The 14,120-nt window shown below is 42.7% G+C and overlaps 1 protein-coding gene across 4 annotated transcripts in view; it reads right to left on the bottom strand.

Moving 5' to 3' along the window:
* The window catches only part of LOC117357584 (serine/threonine-protein kinase 35-like), a 111,718-nt gene that overhangs the window by 85,515 nt on the left and 12,083 nt on the right, over positions 1–14,120 (bottom strand). For all 4 annotated transcript variants that reach the window (XM_033938392.1, XM_033938394.1, XM_033938391.1 and 1 more), the window contains exon 2: positions 12,281–12,497. In XM_033938392.1, the coding sequence (XP_033794283.1) occupies positions 12,281–12,497 (217 nt within the window). The remainder of the gene's footprint in view (positions 1–12,280; positions 12,498–14,120) is intronic.

Below are 14,120 nucleotides of genomic sequence, written 5' to 3' on the forward strand. Positions count from 1 at the left end.
ATGACACTTTAATTTTCTTAGGAGCCTCTCATGAGGAACTTTATTAAAAGTTTTCTGAAAATTTAGATACACTACATGAACCAGAAGAAAATCATACATGTGACACTCAGTGCAAAAGACTGGATTGCATCTCTTGCTGCTGGACCATTGTCTGTATCTTATTATTGAGCTGATAACTTTATTAAGTTACTAGGAATATATTAGACTAGTATAGAGAGCCTTCACATGCTGAGGAAAGCTAGATCCTACTTCAGCCAACAACACTTTGCCATCCTTGTCCAATCCATCATCCTCTCCAAACTAGATTACTGCAACGCCATCTACTTAAATCTATCAAAAAAAAGTATTCTAAGACTCCAGCTAATCCAGAATACTGCAGCCAAACTGATCTTCTCAAAACGCAAGTCTGACCATGCCTCCCCACTCCTTGCCAAACTTCATTAGCTCCCAATAATCTCCAGAATCCATTTCAAATGTTCCTGCCTGGCTTTCAAGATCATTCACGGAATCCTGCCTCCTCTTATCCCACTGTCTTTCAACTCCTCCAGTCCCGACTCCTCCAGAACTGCCCAAAGGCTTAAACTAGCCTTCCCCTCTCCACGCGGCATCCACTATTCAGGCAAATTGGGAAAATCCCTTCTCTTCAAAATCACAGGTCTTTGGAACGACCTCACCACCCCGCTGCGGAACCTGAGCTCCCTTCAGTTATTCTGCAAACAACTGAAAACCTGGCTTTTCAGCAAACTGTAGCTCTATCCTTCCCCCCTTTCTCTCCCCCCTTCTACACATAAGTTCATGTAATCCTTTTTCTTCTTCTCTACCCACTATTTTAAGTTCTTGTAAACCGTGTCGAGCTCCATTCTCATGGAGATGATGCGGTATATAAACTTAAGGTTTAGATTAGATTAGAATTATATTTTATGTTTTATTTAGTGTTTGTTTCTTAGATAGTCTTAGGGTTATATTATATGCTCAATTTAACCTCCCCCCCCCTTTCAGTAAACCGCGATAGTGGTTATTAGCACAGGGAGCTGCATTGAATGCTCCGAGCTGCTCCTGACGCTCAAAAGAACTCTATCGTGGTTTTAGTAAAGGGGGGGAGGGGGGTTAGTTATTCGATTCTTTTCAGGTAATGAAATAAAGAATTCTCTTGTTGTCCTAATTAGAATAACTGACAATAAATTAAGTCTGTAAGTAAAGAAATAAGCTAAGGCGCATACGAGGCTTTGCTCAAGGGATTACATCTATAGTGGCTGCCATGGAGCCCAGCACTTGAAGGTAGTACCAAACAGACAGGACTGGCTTGTCCATAAGTCCCACTATCTGCGTGCAAAGCTTCAGTGCATTTTTCTAGAAGATAAAACTGGCCTTCTATCTTGCTAAATAGCACTCCCAGGTATTTGTACGAAACCAGTTGGCTCTTTTGAAAATTCACTAGCCAGCCCAGGCTCTGTGAGAGCTAGACCACTTGAGTCACTGCTTGTTCTTCTGAGAATAACTAAGCCCTGATCAGTCAGTCCAGATATGGGGACACTTGCAACCATACCCTGCGGAGAGGCACTGCTACCACCACCATCATTTTGGTGAACATACACCGTTCGAGAAGAGCAGGCAGGCTGGGAGATCCAGTCCCTTGCTCTAGCGGGGCGCGTGAGCAGAGCACAGCTCCACTCCTCTCCCGATCCTGCGTAGAACCGCTGAATTTGCCAGCGCCGGTAGTGGGAGCCTTCCCGCACCGTTCGAGACGAGCAGGCTGACAGAGAGACACAGACCCTCGCTCCAGCAGGGCGCGTGAGCAGGCACCTCTACGTCTGTATAACCTATAACTAGTTAACCTAAGTCTGTATAACCTAGTTAAACTAAGTCTGTATAACCTTATAATTATGTGCATGCCTAGTTAACCAAAGTCTGTACAACCTTATAACTACACGCATACCTGGTTAACCAGCTAGTACCGACACAACCGAGAAAAGCCAAGAGGTAAGAAGCCAAGCTTCTTCCCCCTCTCTCCAATCCCTTCAGACCAAACGAACATAAGATACAACTCCCACCACCGACCAGCCCAGCAAAGAGCCCAAAAATGAGCATAGTAGATTCCCCAACCAAATAGAACAGAGAGCACTGCAGACTCCCATCCAAATAGGATAGTGGGGAAGGGAGACACCGCTTAACCCCCCCACCTCCTCAATCCTCCCACAACACAACTCTATACCCTTCAGTAATTAGCTTCCCGCGCCTTACTTTCAGGCAATGGTAGAATCTTCACTGCACACAACAATCAGAATGACACCATGTGCAACAAAACTCATGCTCGTCCAACTACTACTCTTCCTATTCCTAACTAACCGAAAAACTGCAGGGTACTACACATCCTCTATCCCAATCTTAACAGAATCCTACAGACATTCACAACAATACAGATATCTAATAGACTGCTCTACATTCAACCTCAATAGCATTCCCACCAGCTGGGGAAAAAGAACACCTCCAAAACCGAGATCAATAGTCATCAACACTCACCATCAACCAAAAAACCTCCTCCACCCAAAATGCACCTCCTTTCCCCACATAAGTTATACCTCATTAGCCTGTGCATATATGAATATTAGAAAGATAGGCCCAAAGGCAGACTTAATAAAGGATTGGATAGCTAAAGAACAGTTAAATTGCTTATTCCTAGCTGAAACGTGGCTAACATCCGACTCGGACCCCCACCCTAAGGGATACAACCTAGAGTTGGTCTGCCGAGAAAAAAAGCGAGGTGGAGGTCTAGACATCCTAGTCAAAAACAATTTCAACATAAAGGTTCTAGACAAGCATTCCACCCCCCACTTGGATCTTCCAGCTTGCCAACGACTCACTCATAGGTACTCTAACCTGCATCCTATGTTACATAACACCAGGAAAATGGAACGCAAACAAACAAGTACTCAAAGAATTCATTTACCAGAACTCTCTAACATCACCTCATAACTTGCTTCTTGGAGACAAACTTCCACCTAGAAGACCACTCCTCCAAACAAGTTGAAAATATGCTCTCTTACCTCAATGCTCTAAACTACCAGATTCTTAATCCCCAACCCACACATGAAAAAGGCCACCAACTGGATATCGCAGCATTCATGACTCAACATCCTCACAATCCTGATATCCACATCTCAAACGGGACCTGGCACCCCTCTCTCTGGTCAGACCATCTCAAATACACCTTTAACATCAACTGGGCTCAATGCAAAAAGAAGCATCCTCCCCTCAAAACTCGCCAAAAAATAGAACCCACCACATTTTGGGATAAAGCAGACCTCGTAATCGACAACATAGCTCCCACCGAATTCATAGCCCAATGGCGAACCTCAAGCTTGCTCCAGAAAAATCAAAACTCAGAATCTGCAGACCGTCAGATAAATGGTTCGACACCGAACTTCTCCAATTCAAAAAACACTGCAGTCAACTAGAAAGAGAATGGAAAAAAAAAAGAGCATAGAACAGCGATGGCGAACCTGTGGCACGCGAAGGCCTTGCAGCTGGCACGCGGGAAGGTCCGCAATAGAGAGCTGCACGGGTCGCGGGTATCCCGTGGGGACGCCTCCGAGGGTCGCGGGGTTCCTGCGGGGCTGGATGTACTAAGTCGCGCGGCTTTTCTCCCTACCTGCTCTACTTGCAGCACAGAGCCGAACGGAAGTCTTCCCGATGTCAGCGCTGACGTCGGTAAACAAAGCCCTCCCTCCCTCCGACGTCTGCGCTGACGTTGGGAAGACTTCCGTTCGGCTCTGTACTGCAGGCAGGGTAGGTAAGGAGGAGTAGCCTCGCGGCTCGAGTGGCTTCCAAGGGAGGGGGGCGGTCCGCCCCGCCCGCAGCACAGCCGGCCAGGTCCCCTTACGTTTGTGGCGCTAACCCGACCGACCGACAACAGCCCTGGTCCGACAAACCTCCCTGCCCTTAACCGCGAATCTAAATTACCTTCTTATAGCAGCTGTAAGAAGGAAATTTAGATTCGCGGTTAAGGGCAGGGAGGTTTGTCAGACCGGGGCTGTTGTCGGTCTGTCGGTCGTGGAAGCGCCACAAAAGTAAGGGGACCTGGCCGGCTGTGCTGCACCCGGGGTGGGAGAGAAGGAGGGGGGAGAAGGACGCTGAAAGCACTGGGGAAGACAAAGGGGTGAAAGACGCTGAAAGGCCATGGGGAAGATGGGGTGGGGGGGAAGGACACTGAAAGCATTTGTGGAAGACAGAAGGGGGAGAAGGACGCTGACAGGACATGGGGAAGACGGGGGGGGGGGGGAGAAGGACGCTGAAAGCACAAGGGGAAGACAAAGGGGTGAAGAAGGACGCTGAAAGGACATGGGGAAGATGGGGGGTGGGGTGGAGAAGGACGCTGAAAGGCCATGGGGAAGACGGGGGGGAGGGGTGGAGAAGGACGCTGACAGGACATGGGGAAGATGAGGGGGGGAGGACGCTGAAAGGAAATGGGGAAGAGAGAGTGGGGAGAAGACGCTGGCAGGGAAGAAGACAGATGCCAGACTATGGGGGGAGCGGAGGGAAGAAGATGGGTGCCAGACCAATTTGGAAGGGGGGAGAAAGGGAAAGGCACAGTAACAGAGCAAATGGAAGACGCAGAAGGAAGAGAGACAGTGGATGGAAGGAACTGAATGAAAACATGAGGAAAGCAGAAACCAGGCAACAAAGGTAGGAAAAGAATTCTATTTCTTTTTTTCTTTTTTTTTTGCTTCAGGATAAAGTAGTATATTAGTTGTGTTGATAAAAATTTATAAACAAAAGAGGCTCAGGTAGAAACCCGTTTACAAAGTGTGTATTCTTCCCAATTAATATTTCCAAATTAATAAAGTCTTTTTGCTTATTTGTAAATGGGTTTCTACCAGAGCCTTTAATTCAGTAGCATAATTAAATGAAATAACTATTTCTGAAGTTTATAGGGACGGGCGGGGACGGAGGGGATTCCTCACGGGGACGGGCGGGGACGGAGGGATTCCTCACGGGGACGGGTGAGACTTTGGCGGGGACGGGTGGGATTTCTGTCCCCGCGCAAATCTCTAGTCCGCAATTAAGATATGCGGCACGGCGGGAGGCGAGTGTGCCGGTGTCTGCTTTGCAGCTCACCTGGCAACAGGGCCGGACTGGCCATTGGGAGGACCGGGCATTGTCCCGGTGGGCCGCGGCCCATCCTCCTGTGCTGGCTGCAGTCCTGTGAGTGGATGTTTAGCCTGCCTGTCTTCCCCTTAGTATCCTATGAGCCAGGCAGTGTGTGAGGGGGAAGTGGGGGGAGGAAGAGAAGCTTCACACTGAGTCTGTCACAGGAACTCAGTGAGGCTGTAGTGTGACTCCACATGTGACATCTGTAATCAGGAACAGTTCCTAGTGCTCCCATGCTAGAGAGGTGAGGATATGGGGGGAAGTTAGTGTCTAATAATGTGCTCCTCTGTAAAAACCTCTGTATCTTCCATGGGGGACATGCTAAATTTGAGGAAATAAAAAAGCTGCTTATGATGATTGCATAGAGAAGTTCAGTAAGCTGAGAGGAGGGCTGGGCTCTCTGTGAACAACCAACACACTAATCCTCTGCGCTGTACCTTATGGAAAACTCAATATAGCAAAAAACAGTAAAGTGTATATGTGGCCCTTCACAGTGCTTTTGTAAACATCATAATAAAATAACAAAGGCTCCAATAATGAAAAATAAAAGTCCTTTTCCCATACACTCAGGTTGCACAAGTCCGGTTTTCACCCGGACAGTATATTTTTTGACCAAAACGGATGTCTACAATTAGTAAAATTCCCCAATCACATATTTTTTTATGGGGACGGATTTGTATACAGCACTTCATTAGATTTTTTTTTATTATACAAATTTTATCTTTTTGTAGACTTGAAGTCTTGAACAAAGAAAATGAGTACAGCAAAAAAAGCAAAAACAGATAGTGGAAGACCATTCCAAGAGGCCTGGACAGAGTACATATGGAGTGATTGAACGCAGTGGGAAAGCATTGTGTATTATGTGTAATGAAAGTGTTGTGTCTCGCACATCAAGTGTCAAACGTCACTTTGAGACCAACCATAACAGTGTTGCTGAACTTGGTTTAGTTCAAAGAAAAGAGTTCCTTGTAGGAAAATTAAAGAAATATCACTCCCAGTCTCTTAGTTTTAGCAACTATCTTTCAAAAACTAATCATCTTACAGTTGCCAGCTTTCAAATTTCACTGTGCATGGCAAAACATGGTAAGCCCCTCTCTGATGGAGATTTTATCAAAAAGGCAATTTTGGCTGGGAGTAATTCACTCTTCCATGATTTCCAAAACAAGGATAAAATTGTGCAGCGCATCTCTGAGATGCCGCTAAGCAGAAATACTGCAAAAGATAGGGTTCTGCGAATGGCTGCTGATGTTAGTCAACAGCTTACTTGCGACTTACAAAAAGCACCCTTCTACTCCATGTGCTTGGATGAAAGTACAGATATTACTAACCATGCAAGACTAGCGCTCATTTTGCGTTATGCTACTGGTGACATCATGAGAGAAGAGCTGGTAAAACTGCTGTCTTTGCCTGGAAGAACACAAGGGATAGATATCCACAATTCTGTGATGGAGGCTTTTTCATCACTAGACATAAGTCCAGAAAAAGTAGTTTCAGTTACTAGCGATGGAGCACCTAGCATGGTGGGGACAACATCAGGATTCATTCATTTCTTTGCTAAGGAAGCAAAACATCCACTGATTCAATTTCACTGCATAATACATCAAGAGGCTCTCTGCGCCAAAGAAAGCAGCAAAAAACTTGACAATGTCCTCAAAGATGTAACAAAAATGGTGAACTTCATCATGGCGCGTGCTCTTAATTTTTGACAATTTCAAGCCCTTCTTGATGAGGTTCAGGCACAATATAACACTTTACTGATGTACAATAATGTCCGGTGGCTGAGCAGAGGACGAGTGTTAGAGAGATTTGTGGCCTGCTTGGAAGAAGTTAGGCTATTTATGAACGAAAAGGGGGAAGACTATCCTCAACTCACCAACATGGCCTGGCTTACCAACCTCATGTTCTTTACAGATTTTACTAACCACTTTAATGTACTAAACAAAAAATTACAAGGCATGGGAAAAACAGCAGAAAGCATGTTTAGTGACATCAAAGCTTTTGAGAGAAAATTGCATGATTTTGAAAAAGACCTTGAGAGTGGACAGCTAAAATATTTTCCCAACCTAAAAATACATTTGGATAATTCTACATTTGTGGACAGTCATAAAAAACACCAGGAAATCCACAAAGCATATTCCACCATTGTAGCCGAAGCAAAGGAGAATTTTAGTAAAATATTTTCTCAGTTTCGTAAGATGGAGACAACCCTTTCATTTATAACTTCCCCAGAAAAGTCCACATTTGAAGATCTTGATCTTTCCTGCTTACAATGGTTGGATATTCAAAATTTGGAAATGGAGCTACTGGAATTTCAAGAAAGCTCTATCTGGAAAAGTAAATTCAATGACCTGCGTGCGGCGCTTGAACGTATTGAGTGTGAAAGGGTGACAAATGAAATCACTGCTAGCAGTTCTGAAAATGAAATCCTAAAAGCGTGGAATTCTCTGCCAGACAATTTTAAGTCCATGAAAGCACTTGGGATTGCTCTTCTTACTTTGTTTGGGTCATCCTATGCTTGTGAGCAGCTGTTTTCGGCTTTGAATCATATAAAATCTAATGCTAGAAACAGATTAACGGATGACATGAGTGCTGCATGTGTTGCTCTGAAATTAACGCACTATGAGCCAAGGATTGACAAGTTATCAGCATGCATGCAACAACAAAAATCACATTAATTTTTTTCAGAGCATGCCCAATGCATATGTTTACATGAAGCAGTGTTTTCAGTTTGCAGTTAAGACACTTTCTAAGTTATTTAAATATTATTTAAAGATGTTATTTAAAAAAGGGACTTTACATGGCCCTGTTGTATTCCAATCTGGAATTTCCAATAAAAACGGTTGGTTTAATTGAAAGCTCTTTTGTTTTCTTTACATCATATTATTAGAAATGTAATGATTTAACTATTTTCTAATTTGATTGTAAATTTTACAAAAAAACATGTATAGACTCTTTGGGAATGCACACTGAGTCTTGACACAGTTAACAGTTTTAAGAAGTTTATCTTTTTTTTTTACTCAGGATACATTTGACATGTTATGTGAATAATACATTTAAAATATATTGTGTAACTGAATCAAATTCTTCCTAAATTCATTAAATTGAATTAAATCATTAAAACATTATAAATTGCCAATAAATTGAAATGAAAACCAAAGGATTGTGAATCAAATTGATTCTCTGACAATACAAAGATTCCAACCTTTAAAAATGATGTTACATAGTTCAGGCAACTTTATAAAGAGTTTTTAGATACTAAAATCTTGTTATTAAGGTTTAATTGACGTGCTGGCACTTTGAGGAAATTCTTTGGTTTTGTGCGGCAGTTTGGGCACTCGGGCTCAAAAAGGTTAGCCATCACTGGCCTAGAACATACAAAAATAGCATGGAGAAAGTTATAATGCCGCTTTATAGGGCAATGGTCAGACCCCACTTGGAATACTGCGTCCAACATTGGTCTCCCTACCTAAAGAAGGATATAAAACTGCTGGAGAGGGTGCAGAGACGAGCAACCAAACTAGTGAAGGGTATGGAGAAACTGGTATATGAGGATCGACTTAAAACACTGGGATTGTTCTCCCTTGAGAAAAGGAGACTGCGTGGGGATATGATCGAGACCTTCAAAATACTGAAAGGAATCGACAAAATAGAGCAGAGAAGATTATTTACATTGTCCAATTTGACACGGACAAGAGGACATGAAATGAAGCTAAGGGGGGACAAGTTCAGGACTAATGTCAGAAAGTTCTGCTTCACACAGAGAGTGGTTGGCATCTGGAATACTCTCCCAGGGGAGATTATTGCAGAATCGACAGTCCTAGGCTTCAAAAGCAAACTAGATGCATATCTCCTTGAGAGAGGCATATAAAGTATGGTTGGCTATAAAATAAACCAGGTGTATACCTGGCAGGGCCTCCGCGTGTGCGGATCGCCGGACTTGATGGACCGAAGGTCTGATCCGGAGATGGCGCTTCTTATGTTCTTATGTTCTTAATCAAACTATACAAGATCAAACTCTGTCCTCTCCTACCTAAACAACCGCCTAAATCAGAACCTCACCACTAGACAAAGAAGAACTCGGACTACATTTGCTTACCCTCCACTCAAAGGTACCCAACACAAGAAAATGTTTGACATCCTCCTTGCGACGCAATCAGCAAAACTCGACCGCTCCATCACCAACCTGCGACCTCAAATCAAGTTTCGAAAAGAAATCAAAACCATGCTATTCAAAAAATACATCCAGTTACCTTAATTCTCCCCCCCTTCCCCTCCACCATAATAAAATCCCCTCTCAAAGCCTCCACTTCTTTGGTAATCTTTTCCTCATCAAAATATCAACCAAGAACACTGTTCCTTAATTATAAAGCTCTTGGAAATGTCCTGCTATCCTACCTTTTATCTATCTGTAACTTTGCCTAGAAATTATCTTCTTATCCTATGTATTATCTTATCTGTAATTTTGTCTTGAAATGTTCAGTCTTCGTATTACCAAACCTGCAAGATTTCCGGGAAATACCCAGCTACCTTCATTCTCATTTGTAACAAAAAAAAAAATAAATAAATTGTAACGTTCCTGGAAATGTCCAGTTAGCTCTTTTGTAATCCGCCTTGAACTGCAAAGTACAGGCGGAATAGAAGTCACCAGTGTAATGTAATGCTGTCAATCCAAAAGGGAACACCAAGAATAGATAATGTCACTAACACATGGGGTCTCAGGAATCTCCTGTGTTCTGGTAATATGGGAATGTGGCGGTAGTAGGCTTCAGTCAAGTATGGGAAAGCTAGAAATTCCCCTGGAGCTACTGCTGCATTGACCAACCGCACGGTTTCAATGTGAAAGCATAGAACCTTCAGGACCTCATTGAAGTGTGCAAGATTCAGAATGGGTCTCCAATCTTCTGAGCCTTTCTTGGGCACTAAAGCATATGGAGTATCTGCCTGAGCCCGATTCTTCTAGTGGCACTGGCTCTATGGCCTGAATTTCTATTGTACTGGCTTCTGATGTTTGTCCACCAACATGCAGCTGCGTTTCACCGGTGATGCCAAATCCGCTTTCTCTGGCTCCTACCAGTATTTAAGAGCAGCTTTCTCAAATATATATGACTAATGGTAGCTTATGGACTATTCCTCCATGCACTTACCTAAACTTATTTTAGACCCAGCTTTTAAATATTCAACAACTAGCTGATGCCCCGGTGTTGCACGGGTATTTAATTATAGCAATAACACAGTAAATTGATTGAAATAAAGATACTTTATAGTGGTGAATGAAATTATTTTTTTACAGCTTTATAAAAAGTACAATAATCAAATTATGTGAAATATTTGACAAAATGAATACAATACAACTAACACAAAACTTGATTATAAACAACAATTTTAGTTTCACCTCCAGGAGCAAGAACATATAAATTCTTGGGTGAACCCACCCTTGATCAAGCAACATAGAGTTGTCCATGGGAAAAACAGGGGGATCTTAAATCCACTCCACAGTATGTAATAGTCTGTCCCTGTGATTTGTTGATTGTGATAGAGAATGCAAGTCTCACTGGGATTTGCAATCTCTTAAACTGAAAAGGAAGATCTGTTGGAATAAGTGGCATCCAAAAGTTTCAGTATTGATTTAAACAACTCAATATGTGGAAACCCAGGTTGAAAAGAAACTCCATGCAGTTTGTTCCCGGTTCAGAATGGAACTTGTGTTCCTAGTTCAGGATATGTGAGTACTCATGTAATGTAATAACATTATGAACTGGGGTGCTTGAAGGAAACAGTTACAAACACAGTTAGAACATACAAACTCTATATGTATGGTGTCCGTGGTAGACTAGAAAAGATGTCCCTAGTGGTTATAGTGTCATAGAAAGTGTTTTATAGTTGGAATTACTGTGAGAATGGCAGCTGTTTACATTTTTTCCATTGACATGAATGGGTGAAATCTGATTTTCAGTATGTAGCTCTGCCCACGTGTGCAGGTGGGCCGCGAGACCCCCAGAACATATCACCCCAGGTAGTGAGGGATCTGCATACCAAGTTACGTTCAAATCGGTCAAGTCGTTTTTGAATTACTGTGAGAATGGCAGCTTTTTACATTTTTTCCATTGACATGAATGCGTGAAATCTGATTTTATGTTTGTAGCTCCGCCCACGTATGCAGGTGGGCCGCGAGACCCCCAGAACATATCACCCCAGGTAGTGAGGGATCTGCATACCAAGTTTCGTTCAAATCGGTCAAGCCGTTTTTGAATTACTGTGAGAATGGCAGCTTTTTACATTTTTTCCATTGACATGAATGGGTGAAATGTGAATTTGTTTGTAGCTCCGCCCACGTGTGCAGGTGGGCCGCGAGACCCCCAGAACATATCACCCCAGGTAGTGAGGGATCTGCATACCAAGTTTCGTTCAAATCGGTCAAGCCGTTTTTGAATTACTGTGAGAATGGCAGCTTTTTACATTTTTTCCATTGACATGAATGGGTGAAATCTGATTTTCTGTTTGTAGCTCAGCCCACGTGTGCAGGTGGGCCGCGAGACCCCCAGAACATATCATCCCAGGTAGTGAGGGATCAGCATACCAAGTTTCGTTCAAATCGGTCAAGCTGTTTTTGCGTGATTGCGGCACATACACACACACATACATACATACACACATACATACCTCCGATTTTATATATATAGATTAACTTGTTTATCCACAAATTTCATTACAGACATGTGTGATAAATTCATTATTCACAAGTACAAGCAGTAGTCATTAGAAGGAAAAACACACTGGTCAAAGTTCCTGCTTTTCTAGACAGCAAATTTTAGATTCAAGCATATAATGGCCAGCTTACCTTGAAGGTTTCCTGTTGCAAGATATTCATTTAGCGCTATCAACAGCAATGCCAGAATTTAACCTACTTCCTCAGCAGAACAGGCCATTACAACAATTCCTCTTTCTGTAGTATAAAATAAATGCCCTCCGATAGCAGTAGCATGGAAGGCTGGCTCAGAAAACTATTATAAACATGTTGCAATAGATATTATGTAGTTAGGTAATCTATCTCAATTTTAAGTACTAGAACCCTCCGTTAAAGTCACAAAGTTGGACAAAAAGGGCTCATCTATAAAAATTCATTGATTCTCACCAAGAAGTTCTTTCTGTGAACTGGCATCCTTGAAAGTAATCCTTTCAATCATGGCCCAGAAGATGATACCCAGTGCAAAGATGTCAGCTTTGGCAGTGTAGCTCCCTTCCCACATTTCAGGTGCCATGTAAAAATCTGAACCACAGGCTGAAAAAAAGCGGTGCTGGTTTACATTCACTTTTCCCAGGCACAACTTGCTCAGACCAAAATCTGCCACCTAAAAACACAAGCAAAAGTTAATACAACTGTCTTCTTCATTGACAACTAGAAAGCAAGTGTTAGTTAAAAAAAATACCAGTTTTGTTTTTTTTAAATAATATTTTTATTAGAACTTCTACATAAGCAGGGGTCTCTAAACATTTCACCACGAGGGCCACAATGAGTACTTCAGCATTTTTCAGTGGGCCATAGTTTAAAAAAAAGATACAACTCTAGATATGAGTTTTATTGAAAGCAGAAAATTTTAGAAACTAATTACAAAGTATGTGAGATTAAATTTTTTTTTGGGTAATTCTTTATTCATTTTTATAACTTACATCAAGTGCATCAAAAGGTATCAACCATTTTAACTTAAATATATCGCTTGAAATTCTACAATTCTTCATATTAAAAATAGAATTATTCCTTTCCTTGTGGATGATTTAAACTTCATTTTTCACAGTTTCTATGGGTAGGATTCAGGTCTCCCCCACCTCCACAGACCCCAAATCGCTATTTTGTTTATTTTCGGGTTTTGTTTATTTTTGCCTTTTTTGGTACGAATTCATGATTGCGGCCATCTTGGATTTTAAAATCAATCATTTTTTTCTAATTTCTATTTCTGCCTCAAAAACCCATTGATTTTGATAAAAAATCATTTGGACTCCCCAGCCTCTAATATACTGAATTTATACAGTGATTGCGCCATATTGGCGCCGAATCAGTGACCATGTACCACGTGCCATAGCACATGGGGAGGGGGCAGGAACTTTGGATTTGGCCTCCTCCATGGTAAATAATATCATCTAGTAGTTCTACTGGCTTCTGGTGCAAAATGCTGGCATTCCGAGTCTGGGGACTCTTGTGATAGAGCGCATGTGTGCGTGTGTCTCAACAGCTTCTTGCCATGGACGACTTTTCGCTGGAATTCTGCTTCTCTGGAAAGCTTTTTCCATGGACCCTGCACGTTTTGTCGCAGCTTGTGGGCATGGCGGAGCCTTCTTGACCTGTTAATGCTGGTGGCGAAGCTTCCTGTTTGGGAATCCTGTCACCCTGACGTGGCAGACCTCGATTGCATCTGCTGCCATTCTGATATTATGTTCATCATATCTCCAGACAGTGCTTCTAATTTGTATCTGGCTGATACCATTGCCGGGACTAGTCGCCTTGGTTGTCCTGAGAGTCCAGATTTGGGGGATGATCCTGCGGTACACAGTCTCTTTCAGCATAGTTCTGTCTCCTTTCTCATTGATGTTCTAAAAGAGCCCAAGCTGAATCCTTCTCCTTCCACGTCTCGGGTTTCGGTCCCAGACCACTCTAAAGTGCTGCCTTCCTTTTTTCCATCTTATCCACAGCTTTTTGGCCTAATTCAAGCACAGTGAACTCTCCAGAAAGCTATATCAAATCTTTATCCACTGGTGCCTGAGTTTCAGCAGGTTTTTGATCAACCTAAAGTGGATTCTACTGTGGCACAGGTGATCAGGCACACGGCCCTCCCTAGTGTGTGTGTGTGTGTGGGGGGGGTGATTCTTAGGGATTCTCAGGACCGCAGAATGGACATTATGTAAAAAAAATCTTTGAAGTGAGTCTTTGGGTGGCGGTGGCCTCTTCCTTTATGGCTTGTTCCTGTTATTCCAGGTTA

The sequence above is a fragment of the Geotrypetes seraphini genome, chromosome 3, assembly GCF_902459505.1.
Source record: "Geotrypetes seraphini chromosome 3, aGeoSer1.1, whole genome shotgun sequence".
NCBI classification, from domain to species: Eukaryota; Metazoa; Chordata; class Amphibia; order Gymnophiona; family Dermophiidae; genus Geotrypetes; species Geotrypetes seraphini.